Source organism: Ruditapes philippinarum, unplaced genomic scaffold, assembly GCF_026571515.1.
Source record: "Ruditapes philippinarum isolate M1 unplaced genomic scaffold, ASM2657151v2 ctg16923_1_1_1_1, whole genome shotgun sequence".
Taxonomy (NCBI): domain Eukaryota; kingdom Metazoa; phylum Mollusca; class Bivalvia; order Venerida; family Veneridae; genus Ruditapes; species Ruditapes philippinarum.
In genome coordinates, this window is record NW_026863823.1 from 1 (window position 1) to 19,054 (window position 19,054).

Below are 19,054 nucleotides of genomic sequence, written 5' to 3' on the forward strand. Positions count from 1 at the left end.
AAAAAAAGTAAATTACCTGTAAAACACACAGAGGCAGCAAAATAAATAAATAATCAACACAAAGACAGAAGTTAGGTTTTCACTCTACAACTGTAATTCAAATCTGCCGTGCGCATGCGTGGCGGTAAATCATGAGCGAAAAAATGAGGCCCGTCACCAGTTACTATAGTTAGTGTATGATATATGATGAATGATATAATGAAGCTATGGGAGTAAATATGAGATGAAGAGTGGATGGATAAGGAAAAATATATTTATAAGAAATGCACTATATATCATATAGGATATAATAATGGTAAAGTATATACATGTATATATAATGACAAATGACCCTGTGACATGTATATCAAACTGAATCATTTCTTAGTCATTTCTTAGTCTTTTAAATTAATAACAACTATTTCTATGTACATGGATATTTAAATTATTCTAATATTCAATATTTATTAGTTAAAAGAAAATGCGTTATAACTTTTGCATCTATATATTCTAATTTAAATGGAACAAGGATAAGCTAAATTGAGAGGTGTTTTTTTTAATTTTCTAATATAAAATCTGTTTATTTAAACAATTACTTTAAATTGAAAAAAAATAACGAAATTATCATGTTTATTACATTGTTTGTAAATGAATACATGGAAGACAGTAATTTAATTAAAATTATAGTAGTTGTAAACAGTTAATGTTGTGATACATGATATCGTACATCTGGTGTTTGAGAGGTTTATCTGTGTAAACATCTGCTTACAGTGTCTGCTTCGTCCCAAACGTACAGCATTTGTTGCAGTAGGTTTTCGTATCTTTGACTTTCAGTTGACAAAATACCTTTGATGGGAAATATTTGAAAGTTACTTTACTTCGTGTATTTCATTCTTTTCCGAAATATTAACAGTCAAGCACAGGATAACTATATCATAGGTTTTACCTTTTTACAAGCAAAGAAATGCGAAAATAATGAACGTGAAATAGAATATTGGCGGATTTTTCATAACTTATCGTAGAAAAAAAACACTGGTGGTTTTGCACAATAAATTTATTCATGTTCAATAACTTTAATAAATTCATACTTCAATTTTAGATGCCGGTCATAAACTATGTTTCTAATGCTTTTCTGCATCAACGTTCGTAAATTAAGACAAATCATTTAAATAGGATCGTACTTATAATGATAAACGTTAAAATGGCTATATTGGGTTATATAGCATTGTATACAAACTGAATAAGTAACAGTTTGCTGTTTTTCTTACAACATAAATGACAGTAATGCAATTTAAATAAAAATACGTACTTGTATGAAAGCAACAATGAATACATTACAATGTAATTACTCAGTCACAATTTTGTTTATAGTTAACATGGTTAAAGTTATAGATACTATCAAATTGACTATCAATTATCATAATAGAAACGTAGAATGTCGTCGTGGAGAATGACTTATTACTTCTTGATCAGAAAGGGCACTCCAGCTGGATCCTCTATGATTGGCTAAATTAGGAGGCGATAGCAAAACTGGTGAAGGAGTCCTTAAACTTTTCCGTCTTGCTCCATGCAATTCATTTTCAGAAAGACATGGTGAGTTCATGGTTATTGAATCACTGGGCGGAAGTAGTCTCTGAGAATTGTGACATGGTGAACATGGAATACAAGCACTCGGGCAATGCCCATAGCTGACTTGGGCAGCCAATTCCTTTGCTTGAGAGTCGAGTTGGATGGTATGCCATTTATAAGCAAGACATATAAAAAGAAAAATGCCGACAGCAACTGCCGGACTTGCTATTAATATCGTCGCAGGTAGTGGAGTGTCATCGGAATAGTTTAATCCACTGTCCTTTGTTTTTTCTTTTCCCGAAATATTATATCCACTGAAGTTGCTATAGTATAATGTGTCTACCACGGAATGATTAAACCTTGTTTGCACTATATTTGTAGAGTTTTCTTCAACTGTAGCATTTATGTTAAATAGTGTAACGTTTGGATGATTAAAAATGTTGTTAAAACTATCGTTCTGTCCCTTTCCTCCAAGACAATGACATACATGGCATAATACCATCATAATTAATGAAACAACGTCGTATTTGAATTGATCCATTTTTATTTGGGATTTAGATGCAAACATTTCGTGTGCTATCCTATATAAGTTACATAATACTTATCTTGATTTTTACATACACATGTTACTTCCGATTGAATACTTATTTCAGCAATATAATTCCAATTCTTGTTATCTTTTATTAATGAATAAAAACAATTCCTCCATATGCATTTAATTTAGTTTCGTTTAAAGGCAGACACTTCTATGTCAGCGTCCAAAGCCACAATGAAAGTACGAAAGTGAATCTGTTGATATGTACCACACCGCAAGTAAAATTCCAATATCAATATGGTTTCCAACATGATGTTGTTTAATAGTGAGCTACAAATTATCTTCGTGCTTTTGTTTTATAAACAGTGGTCTGAGTGATAAAGATCATCAGAGATTAATTAGTTCAGGGGTATCATCTCCTATAAAATACGTTTTTATAAAATAAATATTGACTATGCTACAGTTTCTTGTTTCATTTTTTTTTATTTGGATAGTATATTGTGACAATGACGTGATCAATGCATAATACAAAAGAATAATATCACGAGTTAAATCAAATACTTTTTCAATCCATATGTATTGTGATGTAATATGATACATGGTTGTAAATTTGCTAAACAAATTTTGTTGACACTAAATCAAATACTAATACAGTTTGTTTTGACCTACAAGATGAGCATATATAATACGAGCACGATAAACATAAGTTTCTCCTTATTTATTTATAGTACGGAACAGTTCATCTTGATATTATATAGGTAAATAAAATGTTGCACATTCTATTGAGTGAACGTTTGACCGATAATTGTAAAAGTAAGTAATAAATGTCGCAATAGCTCAATCGGTAGAACCCTAAGTCAAGAAGGAATCTACTCCATCCTTAAAATAAAAGTGGGAATTTTGTGTGTGGTTTTTTATTGTTTTTTTTTTTCACTTTCATGTATGAAACAGTATGTACAAAATGAAAATCCATTTTTTAATGGCTTGATTTATTAATGTTACTTAGGAAATAGATATCAATTCTGAGTGCATTGTTGTAGAATAATGCACGGTTTGAGATCAAATGCGTAGTAATATAATCACGAAGGCCGATAGGCCTGAGTGATTAATTACAACGCATTTGAACAAAAAACGTGCATTTTTATACAATAATGCACGAAGAATTAATATCTATTTCCATTCTAACACGTCAAGAAAAAGTATAATTATTATTATAAAGTTGGACTTTATGTTTGGTGGTTAAATTTGTTTTCGCCTCAGAGTTTCCAATAGAAACGTTCTTTAAAGGCTGTTCCAGTGGGTTGAAAAAAAAAACTGTCGTTTAATCTACTGTGTGTAGAAACATTTTGAGAATAACGAATTTTGAAAACGTTGATAAAACTTTGTTTGTTCATTTTATTTCACTCTATAATTTTTCAAGCGAAATACAAATTATTAAAAGTGGTATAAATGTAAAACCTAATTCGTCTGCGATATTAAAATAACGTACTTGATTTGATTGTTTTGCACGTGCTGTTTGGCGCTACATTGTGACGTCACGTAAACAACACTTTAAACGTCTGTACAGCGTTAACGACTGAATTAAAGATATTGGTGTTCGGATTCATTGTCTTAGTTAGACCATTTTTTATCATTCTAGATAGTTTTCACAACAAAATTCGACAAAAAATTGTTTTTATTTATCAGATTTTTAAACAAAATGGCGCCCTCAATGTGAAAATATACAGGGAGATAATAAGAACGGCGAGTGCATTGTTGTAGAATAATGCACGCTTCCGGCCTTCTTTGTCTATATAGGAAAATTTCCGATAGTGTTAGAATTTTGAATCGAATTATCTCTAACTCATTTATTCCACTATCTCATTTTTCATCTTCATTTTTGTACAAATGTAAATATTTTAACAAATTTTAAGACAGACAAACGTACAATGTCAAGTTCATATGCATAATCATATATTTATTTTGTCAGACAGTAGTAATTAAAAACCTTGAATAAAAAAATGATAGAGTTTACACCAGGTTTCGAACCCACCCACTTTCATATCATTTAGCGGTATAACTTACTGTTCTATAGTGTCAAACGTAGATAATATCTCATTACATAAAATATGTATAACTTTTAATGTAATTATTTGGTTATCCACTTACAGTTTACCTTTGTTTACCTGAATTAATCTTTTAATGGACTGTGCTTGTATTTTTAGAACTGACGAAAGTTTTGTTAATCGTGCTCAGACTATAGTGTAGATTTCTTTTTCATACAATTCATAATAACTTTAGTACATGAAGATGTAGATTCAACAGATTCAACAGTGGTTTCAATGTTTCCATCGTCTGTTATATTCGGCTGTGTTTCTCCTTTATGTATTGAAAAAAAAATACAAAAAAAAAATGATAAAAAGCCATTCTAGAGTTTCAAGGTGAAGCACATTTTACTTCAACAGGCGCATAATATGAATAATAAGAATCATTTCCGCCATATCTTCGAAAACATATATTAAATGCTTGACATTACGCATGATACGGACGATAAGGTTTATTGACAAAATAGTTTAGACCATGGCGAACTGATTTATAATGTACTCGAAGGTCGTCATACCAGGACGATTCATTCGAGGAATGATTCAGAATTACCCAGAATTTGTTTATAATTCTGATGTGTTTCATGTTTTCTTCAATAATTTTTACCTGCTTTAAAATTTAAGTTTTATCAATTTCATTGCAAAATATTATTGATTTAATGGCAGCCAATACCATCGCAAGCCGCCTTAAATAACCATGGAAACGCCAAAAAAAAAAAACGACAAAAACATGACAAATCTTAAAACTTTATTATACACTAAAGTGCCTGATACAAAAATGTTGATCTTGTCTTAAATTTGCCGATGTAAAACCCGAAAAATGTCGTGCTACAATTTCACGTCATTTAAACATTGGATTATTGTGTAATCAAGTGTCGACGGTTTGTAGTTGCAACGTTTATTTATTCGGAAACATCGTCATAAAGGCGTCCGGAAAACGGTGCTTTAATAAAAATTTGTCAAATAGTCTCCTTCGGAATCATCTACAACGACTAAAAGAATCTGGCATAGGTATTTTGTTAGTCAAGCAATAGCTTTCGAGTCGTATAGACGTTTTCTTTTTCTTTTTCAGACAGTTTGACTAACATTAACTATCGTTGGCGGGATGACAGAATATGCATGACGTTAACGTTCTCCATCGACGTGGTACTTCGAAAAGACAAATGTGCTGTCATGTGCGGCGTTCTTTGATTTTTGACTCCTGTTTGCGCATCAAGATAACGAAATAAAGACAAGGTGAACTGATTAATGTGCTCGTGGAGGTTCGTGCCAAAATGGGGGAGAGACCATGTAGACGGTAATTACACTTTCAAGTACTGTCCATGAACAGACTCAATCAAAACAAGCCAGTAACATTATTAATTTTTGCCCTTTCATTAAGGATTGTGTTTTTTCTCTATTTTATCTGTTTTCACTCTCTATTGTTGTTTTTTTTTTTCAGAAAAAAAAAAACATTAAATTTGAGAAAACATCAAAAGTTGTAGGAGTTGTTTTAAACACATTTTTGAATTTGTTTAAAAAAGAATGTCTTTCACCAATTGATAAATATTAAAACGTTTTTATAGCAAAACAATTTGGATGAATGTAAAAAATTAACAAAAAATATTTCATTTTCCAACATTAATACAAAAATCTCATGGCAGTCTTACAGGCACGTTGTTTTATCCCCAACTTACTCCTCCCTAGTTGGATAAGTTAGCTTAATTTCATTTCGACACATTGATTTTACGATAGTCTTTAATTAATCAATAGTCATTTTGATATCCACGCTTTCAACTATGCCAATGCATACAAATGAGACATTTGATTGATTGATTGATTGATTTTCTTTAGACCGGGCGGTCAAGGATAACCTACGAAAGTGCAAGCACTTATTTCCAGTAGGGTCCTTACCTCAGCAGACACTAGAGACAGCTATGAGATACAAGGAAATCCGGGAACCAGTCCCTAGCTCTTATTGAAAAGATTCCTTGGTTCTTTTACATGCCCAGTGTATAGCACTGATACATGCGAGGATTACCTGGGTTTCGTACCAGTAAACCTCTAGTTAGGTGGGAAACACTGAAAGTGTTTCTGAAAAATCCCAAGGGTGTTACCCAGGATCGAACCCGGAACCTCAGGAGTGACAGTCAGTGGTCTAACCAACTGAGCTATCGCGCCACCATTTGATACAAGAAACATTTTATCTATATTAACATCTTAATTAGGTAGCAGAAATTCGATAGTTTAGTAAATACTAATTCATCACATTGACAAGATCTATATATATTACGACAAAGAATATTCATGTTTGAAAATCCTTAGAGAACGACGCTAAAGAATACGGCAACATGGAAAATCTACTAAGCTCGGATTCATTGAGCCAGTGTTAGTTGCAAACTACCGTCCATGCCTCTTAGCACTGGCTTTGTTAGAATTCAACATTTTACATGAAATGGTCAATTTTAAAACATTCGCAGTTGGGTTCACGATGGTCATTTCTTTTCAAAAACAACATGTCAAAAGAGCAGGGCTTTGAGCCAAACCATCCAAAAAATAATTGTGTCACTGTTTTTGTGGTTCTATAAAAGTTGGACGAATGACTCATAAGTAAATTTGTAAATTCAATAACGAAATGTAAAAAAATACTCATGTCCAACGCAATTTCTATTTACTAGATTTTATCGAATTGAAAGATAAATGGTTAATCACTCACTGGTTTCTTTCAATGATTTACTTATTACACAAACTTAAACTATCGTTTCTTATGTAACATTTAGTGATAAGCCTGTTCGTGCTCTCCCTTACGCCCTGTTCTGTTTTTGTTTTGGGTCATCCTGGGCTCCTTGCCGCTGGTTCTTGTTGCTGGATCGTGTGGGGGTTGCGTTTATGAACACCTCCTTTCCTTGTTGATCTTGTTTTCTATAGAGGCTATTCGTTGCCAAAAATCCAGCCTTTGAAACTTGACAATGCATACTTCGGCTCTACTAAACAGATTAGTAAAAATCTAATTGTCGATCCGAGAGTTACATACTGCACTGGTATTAAGCATTTTGATTACCTCGATTTGATAAAATGAAAGCTGTTAACATGCAACTTACATAAATTGCAAGCTGTATTTATAAATGTATATCTTCAAATTTGTACAAATACGTACACAATACGTTTAATGCTGTGCATCATGACGTTAAAAATGTAACTGCATCAACTTGACACACTCAGGTTTACAACACCACACTTTCCTTTTATACATTCTAACGCGATTAACATTTGTAAACGATTTTGCAACTTCCATATATGGAATTATCACGGAAATAGACGAAAATTAATAGGCGGAGCCAATTTCACGAAAGCAGAATATAAAGAGAGGTAACTCTTGCTGGTACAAAAATATTTCAAATTATATAGAAACTGTTACATCAATCTTGACTTTGAACATCCTTTGATTTTGTTAAAACGTATTCTAGTACAGGATATTCAAGTAATGCAAAATTGGTTAAGATATATTGTAAAAATGTAACAACGTATATACTGATAATGAGCATAATAATATGCAAGTTGGTGAAATAACATAAGGAAATGTTTCCCATATATAATGACACACACCACTATTCATTGATATCAATGATAGGGTTTTGTGAGCCACGGCAATTCTATGAAGCATATCTTTTTTTTTTACCTTCAGCAAATAATACTAGAATGCGATACATGGAAACGAATAAAGAGAACTGAACAATAAGCCTGTGCCGTCTTTCTTTAAAGGACTATGTTGGGTTATAGAAAAAGTCATATTTTTGACCAAGTGTATAACCACGAAACAATGCAAAGTTTATTATCGATAATTCCGTTGTATAACCAAAACTTGTGAATTTGTCCCATTTTAATGTTGAAATAAATATTCAGTGTATCCTGGCAACTCTGTTTACCTCCATGGGGAGGTATTTTGAGTCAAAGGATGTGATTTAGCCTTTTATTGTTTAATATATGTAAGCTGGCGTAGGTTAAGGTCTTTTTATGCATTGTACTGAATCAATAGCACCTCTAAAATATGTGTATACATGCTGTCAATAGCTGTTACCTAGATTTGCTGTCTAGATTTGCTGTCTATATGATCAAAAACAGAGAAATTCTTTTATTTACATGAAATACTACACAGAATATTTATTAAGTTTTGTAAGTGATGGCTTTCTAAGAGATAAAATAAACAAGGTATACATAAATTGATAATCAACATACATACATTTGGACTCATTTAAATTTTACTTATTGAAAAACAAAATGGGAAAAATGGGAAAATATATGGTAAAAATAAAAAGTTATGTACAAAAGGGTGTCAGAATAATCATGAAGTTATATGTAGATATGTATTTTACAACGAGTTAATATTTCCATACAGTGATAAATTGTTGTAGATGAAACAACGAGTTAATATTTCTTTACAGTGATACATTGTTTTAAGCAGAGTGTAAATATCATGTTTAAACCAGTCGCTATATGTATACATGTTTAAATGTCAAATCGTTTCAGCTAGCAAATATGCGCGTTTAGAGAGAGATTTTACATCAGTTAGGAGACACACGCTTATAGTGTGAGGGGTTATTTTTTATTGGGAAGAGAATTTTGTTGTTTTGAAGTCAGTTTTGTTGGTTTGTTGAAGTGGTTGAATATAGTTGTGGTGATCTTAATTGATCAGGGTTTATTGGTTGTAATTTGTTGTTTTGGTTGTTGAGTTATATCTGTTTGTGAAGATATAATTGGTTGATATTGGTTGAATGTTTGGTATTATAGCAAGATTATATTAGTTGCTGCTTTGTTTTGAGGATATATGTAAATATTGGGTGCTTTAGTTTAAGTTGTTTTCTGATGCTGATTAGATTGTGTGAAGTTAATATTGTTGGATGAATGTTTGTGGTTTATACCGTATCTTAGAGTTGTAAAAATATTCATTTTTTTGTGTTCTTCATTTTGTGGTGATTTTATTGTTGTTTGATCATAAGTTGTTAGAGCTTGGGCTCGCCAGGTGTCTTGTTTCGTATAAAAGACGTATACGTGAAAAGATATTTCATATAAGTGGCTGATAAATGATGTGTGTTTGTTTTGGGTGTAAATAATGATCAGAGTTCTTTGTTTTGGGTGTAAATAATAATCAGAGTTTGTTGTTTACATGTATATATTGATTGAGATAGAAAAGGATAAAAATACCTAAAAAAAAAAGATAGTGTTAACTAAACAATTACATGCTAGTTTTCCAACTGAGAATATTTCACTTTTATGTCAGGCGGTGCTGCCCAGCCTCCATATCTTGGAAATTGGTTCTAGTATTTATTACTAAATCTTTTCTTAGATTAAATAACATCAAGGCAGACATTTCTCCTGACAATTTGGGGGCTCGTCCGGGATATTCTCTTTAAGCTGGAATCTTTTCTGACAAAATATTGTTTGTTAAACTTTGATAAAAATTTTGTTAAACTTTTAATCATTTACGATCTGTTGGTAAAATGTAGCAGTGTAAAATGCTGTTAGGCAAAAATCGATAAATCTGTTGTAGTGTGTTATACAAGTAAACTCTCTGTACAATAGAGTTTAACTCTCTGTACAATAGAGTTTAAGTAGAGAGTTATATGTATAGAAGCGGTGACGGGCTGTGTTTAAAAGTTTATTTATACTAAAGGAAGTTATTGCATTTTAGCAGGAGAGCACCCTTTGTTGAATACTGTTTATACGGTGATAGAATTAAGTGGTTTTTGGGAGACATTTGTTTCGATAGTTTGAATCATTGTGTTAATAAGTTTATATCGATGATAAAGATATAACTTATAATTTGTTGAGGTTATAAACATTAGTAGTTGATTAAAGTTTATAACCGGTGTTCAGTGGGTGATTATTCATAAAAGTGTATGTAATGGTTGAATAGATAGTTGTTTCTGCCGGTGATCAGTTGGTTGTTGTCATAAAGTTTACATAGTTGTTAAACACTACATAAAGATTGATATTGGTCCCCTGGTTGTTACTGTTGTAACAAGTTCATTGCCGGTGCCCGGTAGGTGCCATTGTTATATAGAGATTAGATTTGGAATAACGATTGTCGGTGCTACAGAGGTACACCATTTTGTTGAGTAATAAGTGTTTATTTTACGGGTTTCGTAAAAGTTTATTATTTTTGTAATAGTAATCCATTATTAAGTAATTATGGATTATGATAAATGGGTATCATTGGGAGAGAGACTTGGGTTGAAGGACGGGGAGTTACGTGATTATGTTCAAAAGAAAGAATCAGAATATCTTGATAGAGAAGAGAGAAATATTAGACGTGAAGAAGATAAACGGCGATTTGAGGCCGAGCGTAAAGCAAAAGAAGATGAACGTGAGGAAGAGCGACGGCGATTTGAGGCCGAGCGTAAAGCAAAAGAAGATGAACGTGAGGAAGAGCGACGGCGATTTGAGGCAGAGCGTTTAGAAAAAGAAGCTGAGCGTGAGGAAAAGAAACGTTTATTTCAAGCTGAAGTAGAGATGAAAATGAAAGAGCAAGAAATTGAATTAATGAAGTTAAAAATTGAGGCTGGGGATCGCCTTGATACCCCACCTAGCACCGGTTTGAGGCCAAGATTGCCTAAATTTGAAGAGTCAAAAGATGACATAGATGCTTATATAGAGCGTTTTGAAAGATTCTCTATCAGTCAAGGATGGAAGGAAGACACATGGGCAATAAGCTTAAGTTCGTTATTAACGGGGAAAGGTCTTGAAGTTTACACTAGTATGCCTCCTGAGCAAGCATCAGATTATCAAGAATTAAAAACAGCAGTTTTGAAAAGATACCAATTAACAGAAGACGGTTTCAGAAATAAATTTAGAGAGAGTAAGCCGGAACAAGGGGAGACTGTAAACCAATTTATGGCTCGCTTAGATAGGTACTTCAGTAGATGGACAGAAATGGCCGATGCTGCGGATACAGTAGATAAATTGAAAGATCTTATTATTAGAGAGCAATTTGTCAAAGTTTGTTCAACAGAGCTAGCTCTTTTTCTTAAGGAACGAAAGCCAAAGGATCGTAGAGATGTCATCTCTTTGGCTGAACAATACTTAGAGGCTCATGGCGGTTCAATTACAAATAGTAAAAACTCAAAAGTTGCGAGCTTTTCAAATAAATTAACAATACGCCTTAATCAAGGTAATCTATCGAAACCAATACAGCACTTTCACAGAGAAAATAGAAAAGTTACATGCTTCATATGTGTTATGTATGCAACATATTACATGTATATAATTTATATCTGACCAGTTGGTATTTCCAATATTATCATTGTTCTATTTTTAGAACATAAACTACATGTATGTACTAGAAGGTTCTTACCTGTTGTAGAAAACTCATGCATTATATTTAGATAGAAACTTCTGGAATGATCTTTATTGTTGAAGTTGCTAGATTATGATTACTTGAGAACATAATAGACCTTTCTGGAAACTTCTTAGTTAATATATATAAGGAGACATTTTTCATTAATCTTATCTTTAAGTCATCAGTTACCTTTTTAGTCATCAGTAATCTTTTAAGTCATCAATATATTTGGAGTATTATTCAACTTGGAAATTAAGTGATTTATTGGAGCTTGGATTATTAATCATTCTTGTGGATTTTATTGTGGGAATTTATTCTAAAGTGTGGCAGCCGTAAAAAGTTGCCCCGTACTTCACTTCAGTGTTGTTATATTTTCTGGTCCTTCGGGATCATTGATGCCAGCGCTATAAAGTGTTGAGAATTGAGTACCGCTCAAGCCGGTGCTAGGGGGCGTGAGGGATGTTGCACTTATTCATTATCCCTCATGTACAGACTCAATCAAACCGAGTCTGCAATTCTTATGTTATTTTGTTGTGATTAATGCTTCCGAGGGATCACTTTGTTTCCAGAATTTTGTACTTCACAACAGCAGGTGTCAAGTGCTGTGTGGCAGCCGTAAAAAGTTGCCCCGTACTTCACTTCAGTGTTGTTATATTTTCTGGTCCTTCGGGATCATTGATGCCAGCACTATAAAGTGTTGAGAATTGAGTACCGCTCAAGCCGGTGCTAGGGGGCGTGAGGGATGTTGCACTTATTCATTATCCCTCATGTACAGACTCAATCAAACCGAGTCTGCAATTCTTATGTTATTTTGTTGTGATTAATGCTTCCGAGGGATCACTTTGTTTCCAGAATTTTATTCTAAAGTGTTCTTGGATTTAACTTGGATTTAACTGTGCTATTAAAAAAGGATCATTCCAGGATCAGACTAGACATTTGTAATTTTTATTTGGACTTCAGGTATTTGTAAAGATAATTTGTTATTTTATTTTTTCTTTAATAATTTTTCTGTAATAAATTTGTTATTGTTACAAGTTTGTTGCTGGCTTTTCTTTCTCGTTACGCCTGGCTCGTAACAGAAATTGGGGGCTCGTCCGGGATTTGAATATATTTCTTTTTGGCTACATTATTGGAAATTATTACCGTTTATTTTACATTTTATTATTACCGTATTTACTCATCTGAGTTGATATCATAATTGTCCTATTAAGTGTACCTTTCATTTTGAAATTTTTTAAACACATCACTTTCTGAGTTTAAAACCAGCAGCAAGCAGTCATGTCTTTTAATTTAGAAAAGTTTGTAGCTGAACCTTCCCAGGAGGTATTAGATATGGCTAAGAAAACTGATTTGCTCGATCTTGCAAAAAAGTATAATTTATTAGAAATTAAATCTTCAATGCGTAAACAAGAAATAAAAAATCTTCTGATTCATTATTTTGTGGATGAAGATATTTTTGGACAAGATGCACTTTCTCAGATTTTTGAAACAAACCCAGAAATTAAGATAAGAGAGCTTGAACTTCAATTTAAATTTGAACTAGAGAAAATGCAGTTAGAAAAAGAAAGGGAAGAAAGGCAGTTACAGTTAGAAAAAGAAAGGGAAGAAAGACAGTTAGAAAAAGAAAGGGAAGAAAGACTGTTAGAAAAAGAAAGGGAAGAAAAAGAAAGGGAAAGGCAGTTTGAAAAAGAAAGAGAAGAGAGAAAATTAGAAAAAGAAAGAGAAGAGAGAGAATTTCAGTTAAGAATGAGAGAATTAGAAATCAAAGAGAGAACAAATCAGTTTGAACATAGAATAAATTCAAAATTTGATGTCACTAAAAATATTAGGCTTGTTCCACCTTTCCAAGAAAAAGAAGTTGATAAGTATTTTCTCAATTTTGAAAAGGTTGCTGAAAATTTAAAATGGCCAAGAGAGCACTGGACATTACTTTTACAGAGCGTCTTAACTGGTAAAGCTCGTGAAATCTATACACAACTTACTGTTGAACAAAGCTCTAATTATGATAATGTAAAAGAATTAATTCTGAAAGGTTATGAGTTAGTACCAGAGGCCTACAGACAAAAATTCAGAAATTCTAAGAAAGAAATTGGTCAAACCCATGTCGAATTTGCAAGAGAAAAAGAACAACTTTTTGATCGGTGGTGTCTATCTAAGAAAATTAATAAAAATCATGAAAAGCTTAGACAGCTCATGTTAGTTGAAGAGTTTAAACGTTGTATTCACTCTGATGTTAAGTCTTTCTTAGATGAAAAACGGGTTGAAACTTTAGAAGAAGCTGCCCGTCTAGCTGATGATTATTCTTTAACCCACAAAGTCTCATTTATAAATAAAGGGAAGTCCACACCCTCACATTTTAATTCCAAGTTCAGTTCTGGTAATTTATCTGGCTCATCTAGTCAGTCAAATACTCCCAAACCAAAGTCATCTGATGAACATAAAGGTCATAGTCCCTTATCTCGTCCTACATGCAATTATTGCAAGAAAACTGGACATCTTATTTCTGATTGCTTTACCTTAAAAAGGAGGCAACAGCAACGTGATGAGGCCAAACCCACAGGTCTTACCACTTCAAGGTCTGAACCTCAGTCTTGTATTGAAAATAATGCAATTTTGAAGGTCAAAGAACCCAAGTCTGATTCTATAATGGAGATTTATGAACCATTCCTTTCGGAAGGTTCCGTGTCACTTATCGGTGATACTTGCCCACCTACTCCTATTACAATTTTAAGAGACACAGGAGCTTCTCAATCTCTTATTTTAGCAGATACACTGCCTTTTTCTGAGAAGACTTCTTCTGGATCTAGTGTCCTTATTCAAGGTGTAGAGTGTGGTTTTTCTAATGTCCCTCTCCATAATATTTATTTGTCCTCAGATTTGGTAACTGGGCCGGTGGCTGTAGGTATAAGATCTTTCTTACCTTTAAAGGTGTTCATTTATTGCTAGGTAATGACTTAGCTGGAGATAAGGTAGTGGTTAATCCACTTGTAACTGACACTCCTTGTTTGGATCAGACACCTGACCCCATTGAGCAGGAAATTCCTGACCTTTACCCTTCATGTGCAGTTACTCGAGCTATGGCTAAAAAGGCCATTCAAGAAGATAATTATTGTTCAGATATTGACTTAGCTGATACTTTTATAGGTCAGTCTTTTGATAATGAAAAGAATTTTTCTCTTACTCCTACTCTGCCTGAAACTCAGACAGATTTTTCAATATCTGATTTTTCTACACCAAGATCTAAAGATCAAGGTCATGATACGCTGTCAAGGTCACAGCTTATCCAGGAACAACAAAATGATCCTGAGATTTCTGTCCTTTTTCAAAAGGCTTTTAATGAAGATGAATCTTTACAAGTCCCTGTTTGTTATTATGAAAAGAATGGGATTTTAATGAGAAAATGGCGACCGCCCAATGTCCCTGCTGAAGAGGAGTGGACTGTTAATCACCAAATTGTGGTCCCAAAATCATATCGCCAGGAAATATTAAGCTTGGCTCATGAAACACCCATGGCAGGTCATTTAGGTGTTAATAAAACCTACCATAAAATTCTCAATCATTTTTATTGGCCTGGCCTTAAAGCAGATGTATCTAGGTACTGTAAATCTTGTCATACTTGTCAGATGGTTGGAAAACCTAACCAGACAATACCTAAAGCTCATTTACAGCCTATTCCTGCATTTGATGAACCTTTTTGTAGAGTTATTATTGACTGTGTAGGTCCATTACCAAAAACTGAATCAGGTTCTCAGTACTTATTAACTATTATGTGTGCTTCTACGCGCTTCCCTGAAGCTATTCCTTTAAGGAATATTAAAGCCAAAACTATTGTTAAGGCTCTTGTGAAATTTTTCACTTTTGTTGGTTTACCTAAATCAGTACAGTCTGATCAAGGGTCAAATTTTATGTCTGGTATTTTCCAGCAGGTCATGCATGAGTTAGGAATTACTCAATATAGATCTTCAGCCTATCATCCTGAAAGTCAAGGTGCATTAGAAAGATTTCACCAGACTCTGAAAAATATGATTAGGTCATATTGTTTTGACACGGAAAAAGACTGGGATGAAGGCATCCATTTATTGTTATTTGCTGTAAGAGAATCTGTTCAGGAATCTCTTGGCTTCAGCCCTTTTAGTATTTGGTCACACTGTCCGGGGACCCTTAAAACTTCTAAAAGAGAAATTCCTGTCTGAAGATGACATATCTTTAAATTTACTTCAGTATGTATCGGATTTTCGAAATAGGTTGACTAATGCATGTGAGGTAGCTAGGGTTAATTTAAAATCAACACAAAGTAAAATGAAATCAAGGTATGATGAGAATGCTCAGGAAAGAAGTTTTAACCCTGGTGATAGAGTACTTGCTCTTTTACCTATACCTGGAAAACCATTACAGGCAAGATACTTTGGTCCTTATACTATTGAAAGAAAGTCAGTGACCTTAATTATATTATTAATACTCCTGGGAGGCGAAAGCAAAAGCAAATGTGTCATAAATATGTTAAAAGAATATTTTGATAGAGATAGCAAAATTAGTAAAACCTATATCTTTTGTAAACTCTGTTCCACAAAATCAATGTTCAATTGAATCTAATAGGTGTGAAAATTTTGAAAAGTCTGATCCTGGTTCAGCAAAGCTTGAAAACTCTGATATTATGAAAAATCTGGATGAAAAACTTGCTCACTTAGAACCATCAAAAACGAGATGAACTGAAACAGCTTATTTATGAATATGAACATTTATTTCCTGATATTCCCACACGGACTAATAAAATACATCATGACGTCATTCTTGAAAACTCTGAACCAATAAAACAGCATCCATATAGAACAAATCCTGTAAAACAAAAGTACCTAAGACAAGAAGTTCAGTATTTATTGGATAATGACTTTATTGAACCAAGTCAAAGCAATTACAGCTCTCCATGTATTCTTGTACCGAAATCAAATGGAACATATAGAATGTGTACAGATTACCGTAAAGTGAACTCTGTAACAAAAACTGATTCATTTCCTATACCAAGAATTGATGACTGTATTGACAAAATTGGAAAAGCAAAGTATGTGACAAAGTTTGATCTTCTAAAAGGATTCTGGCAAGTTCCACTTACTGATAGAGCTAAAGAAATATCAGCCTTTGTAACACCAGACGGCTTATATCAATATAAAGTCATGCCCTTTGGTATGAAAAACTCACCAGCAACTTTTCAGAGACTTATAAACATGGTAATATCTGGTCTACACGGATGTGACGCATACATTGATGACGCAATCATCTACTCTGATGAATGGGAGGAACATCTCAAAACTATACGAGCATTCTTCGACCGACTTAGTGATGCTAAATTGACAGTTAATCTTGCAAAAAGTGAATTTTGTCATGCAATTTTAACATTTTTAGGACATGTAGTGGGACAGGGTAAAGTTAAACCAATAGAAGCTAAGGTCAAAGCTATCTCTGAATTTCCTGTGCCTACTTGTAAAAGACAACTGATGCGATTTCTTGGTATGGCAGGGTATTATCGTAAATTTTGTAATAATTTTTCGGTTATTGCAGAACCATTGACAAATTTGTTAAAGAAAAGAAACAAATTCATTTGGAATGACAAGTGTCAAATGGCATTTGACAGCCTGAAAGCCATACTTAAGAGTGCACCAGTTCTCTTGGCACCAGATTTTAATAAAAACTTTAAGTTAGCTGTAGATGCTAGTGACATAGGTGCTGGAAGTGTATTGATCCAAGAAGACAACAATGGTGTTGACCATCCTGTTTGTTACTTTTCTAAAAAGTTTAATGAACATCAGAAAAAATTACTCTACTATAGAGAAAGAGTGCCTTGCTCTTATTCTTGCTATTCAGCATTTTGAAGTTTATCTAACTTCTTCAAAGTTGCCTGTTGTTGTCTTTAGTGATCACAATCCCCTCACTTTCTTGCATAAACTTAAAAACAAAAATCAAAGGTTGTTGAGGTGGAGTTTGTTTTTGCAAGAATATAGTCTTGACATTAGACACATTAAAGGGAAAGATAATTTTGATCCCTGATGCACTTTCTCGTGTCTAAAACTGATATTTTCAGTATTTACATTTAACATCTACATCATATGATTGTTTATTTTTATATTATTGTTTGTAATAGCATTTATATGATATGATTGGTTATTTTTTTTGTTGTTGTTTGCTATTGTTTATAATACACATATATATGATTGTATAAAATTGTTTAACATTTCTCCTATTATTCGCAAGTCATATTGTTTGGATTTATGTAAAAGAAATCTTCATTTCATTCATATTTCTTTTTCTTGAAGAGGGGAAGTGTTATGTATGCAACATATTACATGTATATAATTTATATCTGACCAGTTGGTATTTCCAATATTATCATTGTTCTATTTTTAGAACATAAACTACATGTATGTACTAGAAGGTTCTTACCTGTTGTAGAAAACTCATGCATTATATTTAGATAGAAACTTCTGGAATGATCTTTATTGTTGAAGTTGCTAGATTATGATTACTTGAGAACATAATAGACCTTTCTGGAAACTTCTTAGTTAATATATATAAGGAGACATTTTTCATTAATCTTATCTTTAAGTCATCAGTTACCTTTTTAGTCATCAGTAATCTTTTAAGTCATCAATATATTTGGAGTATTATTCAACTTGGAAATTAAGTGATTTATTGGAGCTTGGATTATTAATCATTCTTGTGGATTTTATTGTGGGAATTTATTCTAAAGTGTTCTTGGATTTAACTTGGATTTAACTGTGCTATTAAAAAAGGATCATTCCAGGATCAGACTAGACATTTGTAATTTTTATTTGGACTTCAGGTATTTGTAAAGATAATTTGTTATTTTATTTTTTCTTTAATAATTTTTCTGTAATAAATTTGTTATTGTTACAAGTTTGTTGCTGGCTTTTCTTTCTCGTTACGCCTGGCTCGTAACATATGTAATAGAGAGGGTCATGTGGCCAGAGATTGTCGAGATCAGACTAAGAAAAGATATGGGGCTGCTGCAATGTCATATGGAGAGCAAAATAGAAATTACTCTAAAACAAATCGGGATTCTTCACCAAGGAACTGGCGTAGTAGGCCTGGAGAAAATAGACGTGATTGGAGATCAGATGATAAGAAAAAATATCGGGGTTATGTATGTCAATTTCTCCAACAAGTTCTTATGATGGTTGTATTGAAGAGGGAAAACTTAAAATTAGCAAATGGTAATTCTGTGCCTGTCATTACAAGTAGCTGTACAATTGAATCATTAGAAGGTGAACGTCAATTGGATCTGAAACTAGGATATGTTGGTAATCAAGAGGTGAAAGTTCTTAGAGACACTGGTTGCGAGTTAGCAGTAGTTAGAAAGAAGTTAGTGGAAAAAGATCAAATGCTGAATAAAAATTGTGTCATGATAGCAATAGATGGTCGGGCCAGGTTGGTACCTATGGCAAAAATAGACATTGATACACCTTATTATAAGGGTGAAATAGAAGCTATGGTTTTAGAGTCAGCAATTTGTGACTTAGTCTTGGGCAATATTCAGGGTGTACTTGATAAGCCAAATGAGAA

At 33.0% G+C, this 19,054-nt stretch overlaps 1 protein-coding gene across 1 annotated transcript; it reads right to left on the minus strand.

Moving 5' to 3' along the window:
* Positions 1-1,171: 1,171 nt before the first annotated feature.
* LOC132723422 (uncharacterized) lies at positions 1,172-2,185 on the minus strand. Its single transcript, XM_060708139.1, has one exon. The coding sequence runs from the start codon at positions 2,114-2,116 to the stop codon at positions 1,397-1,399; it is 720 nt and encodes a 239-aa protein (XP_060564122.1). The 5' UTR covers positions 2,117-2,185; the 3' UTR covers positions 1,172-1,396.
* Between the last annotated feature and the right edge of the window lie 16,869 nt (positions 2,186-19,054).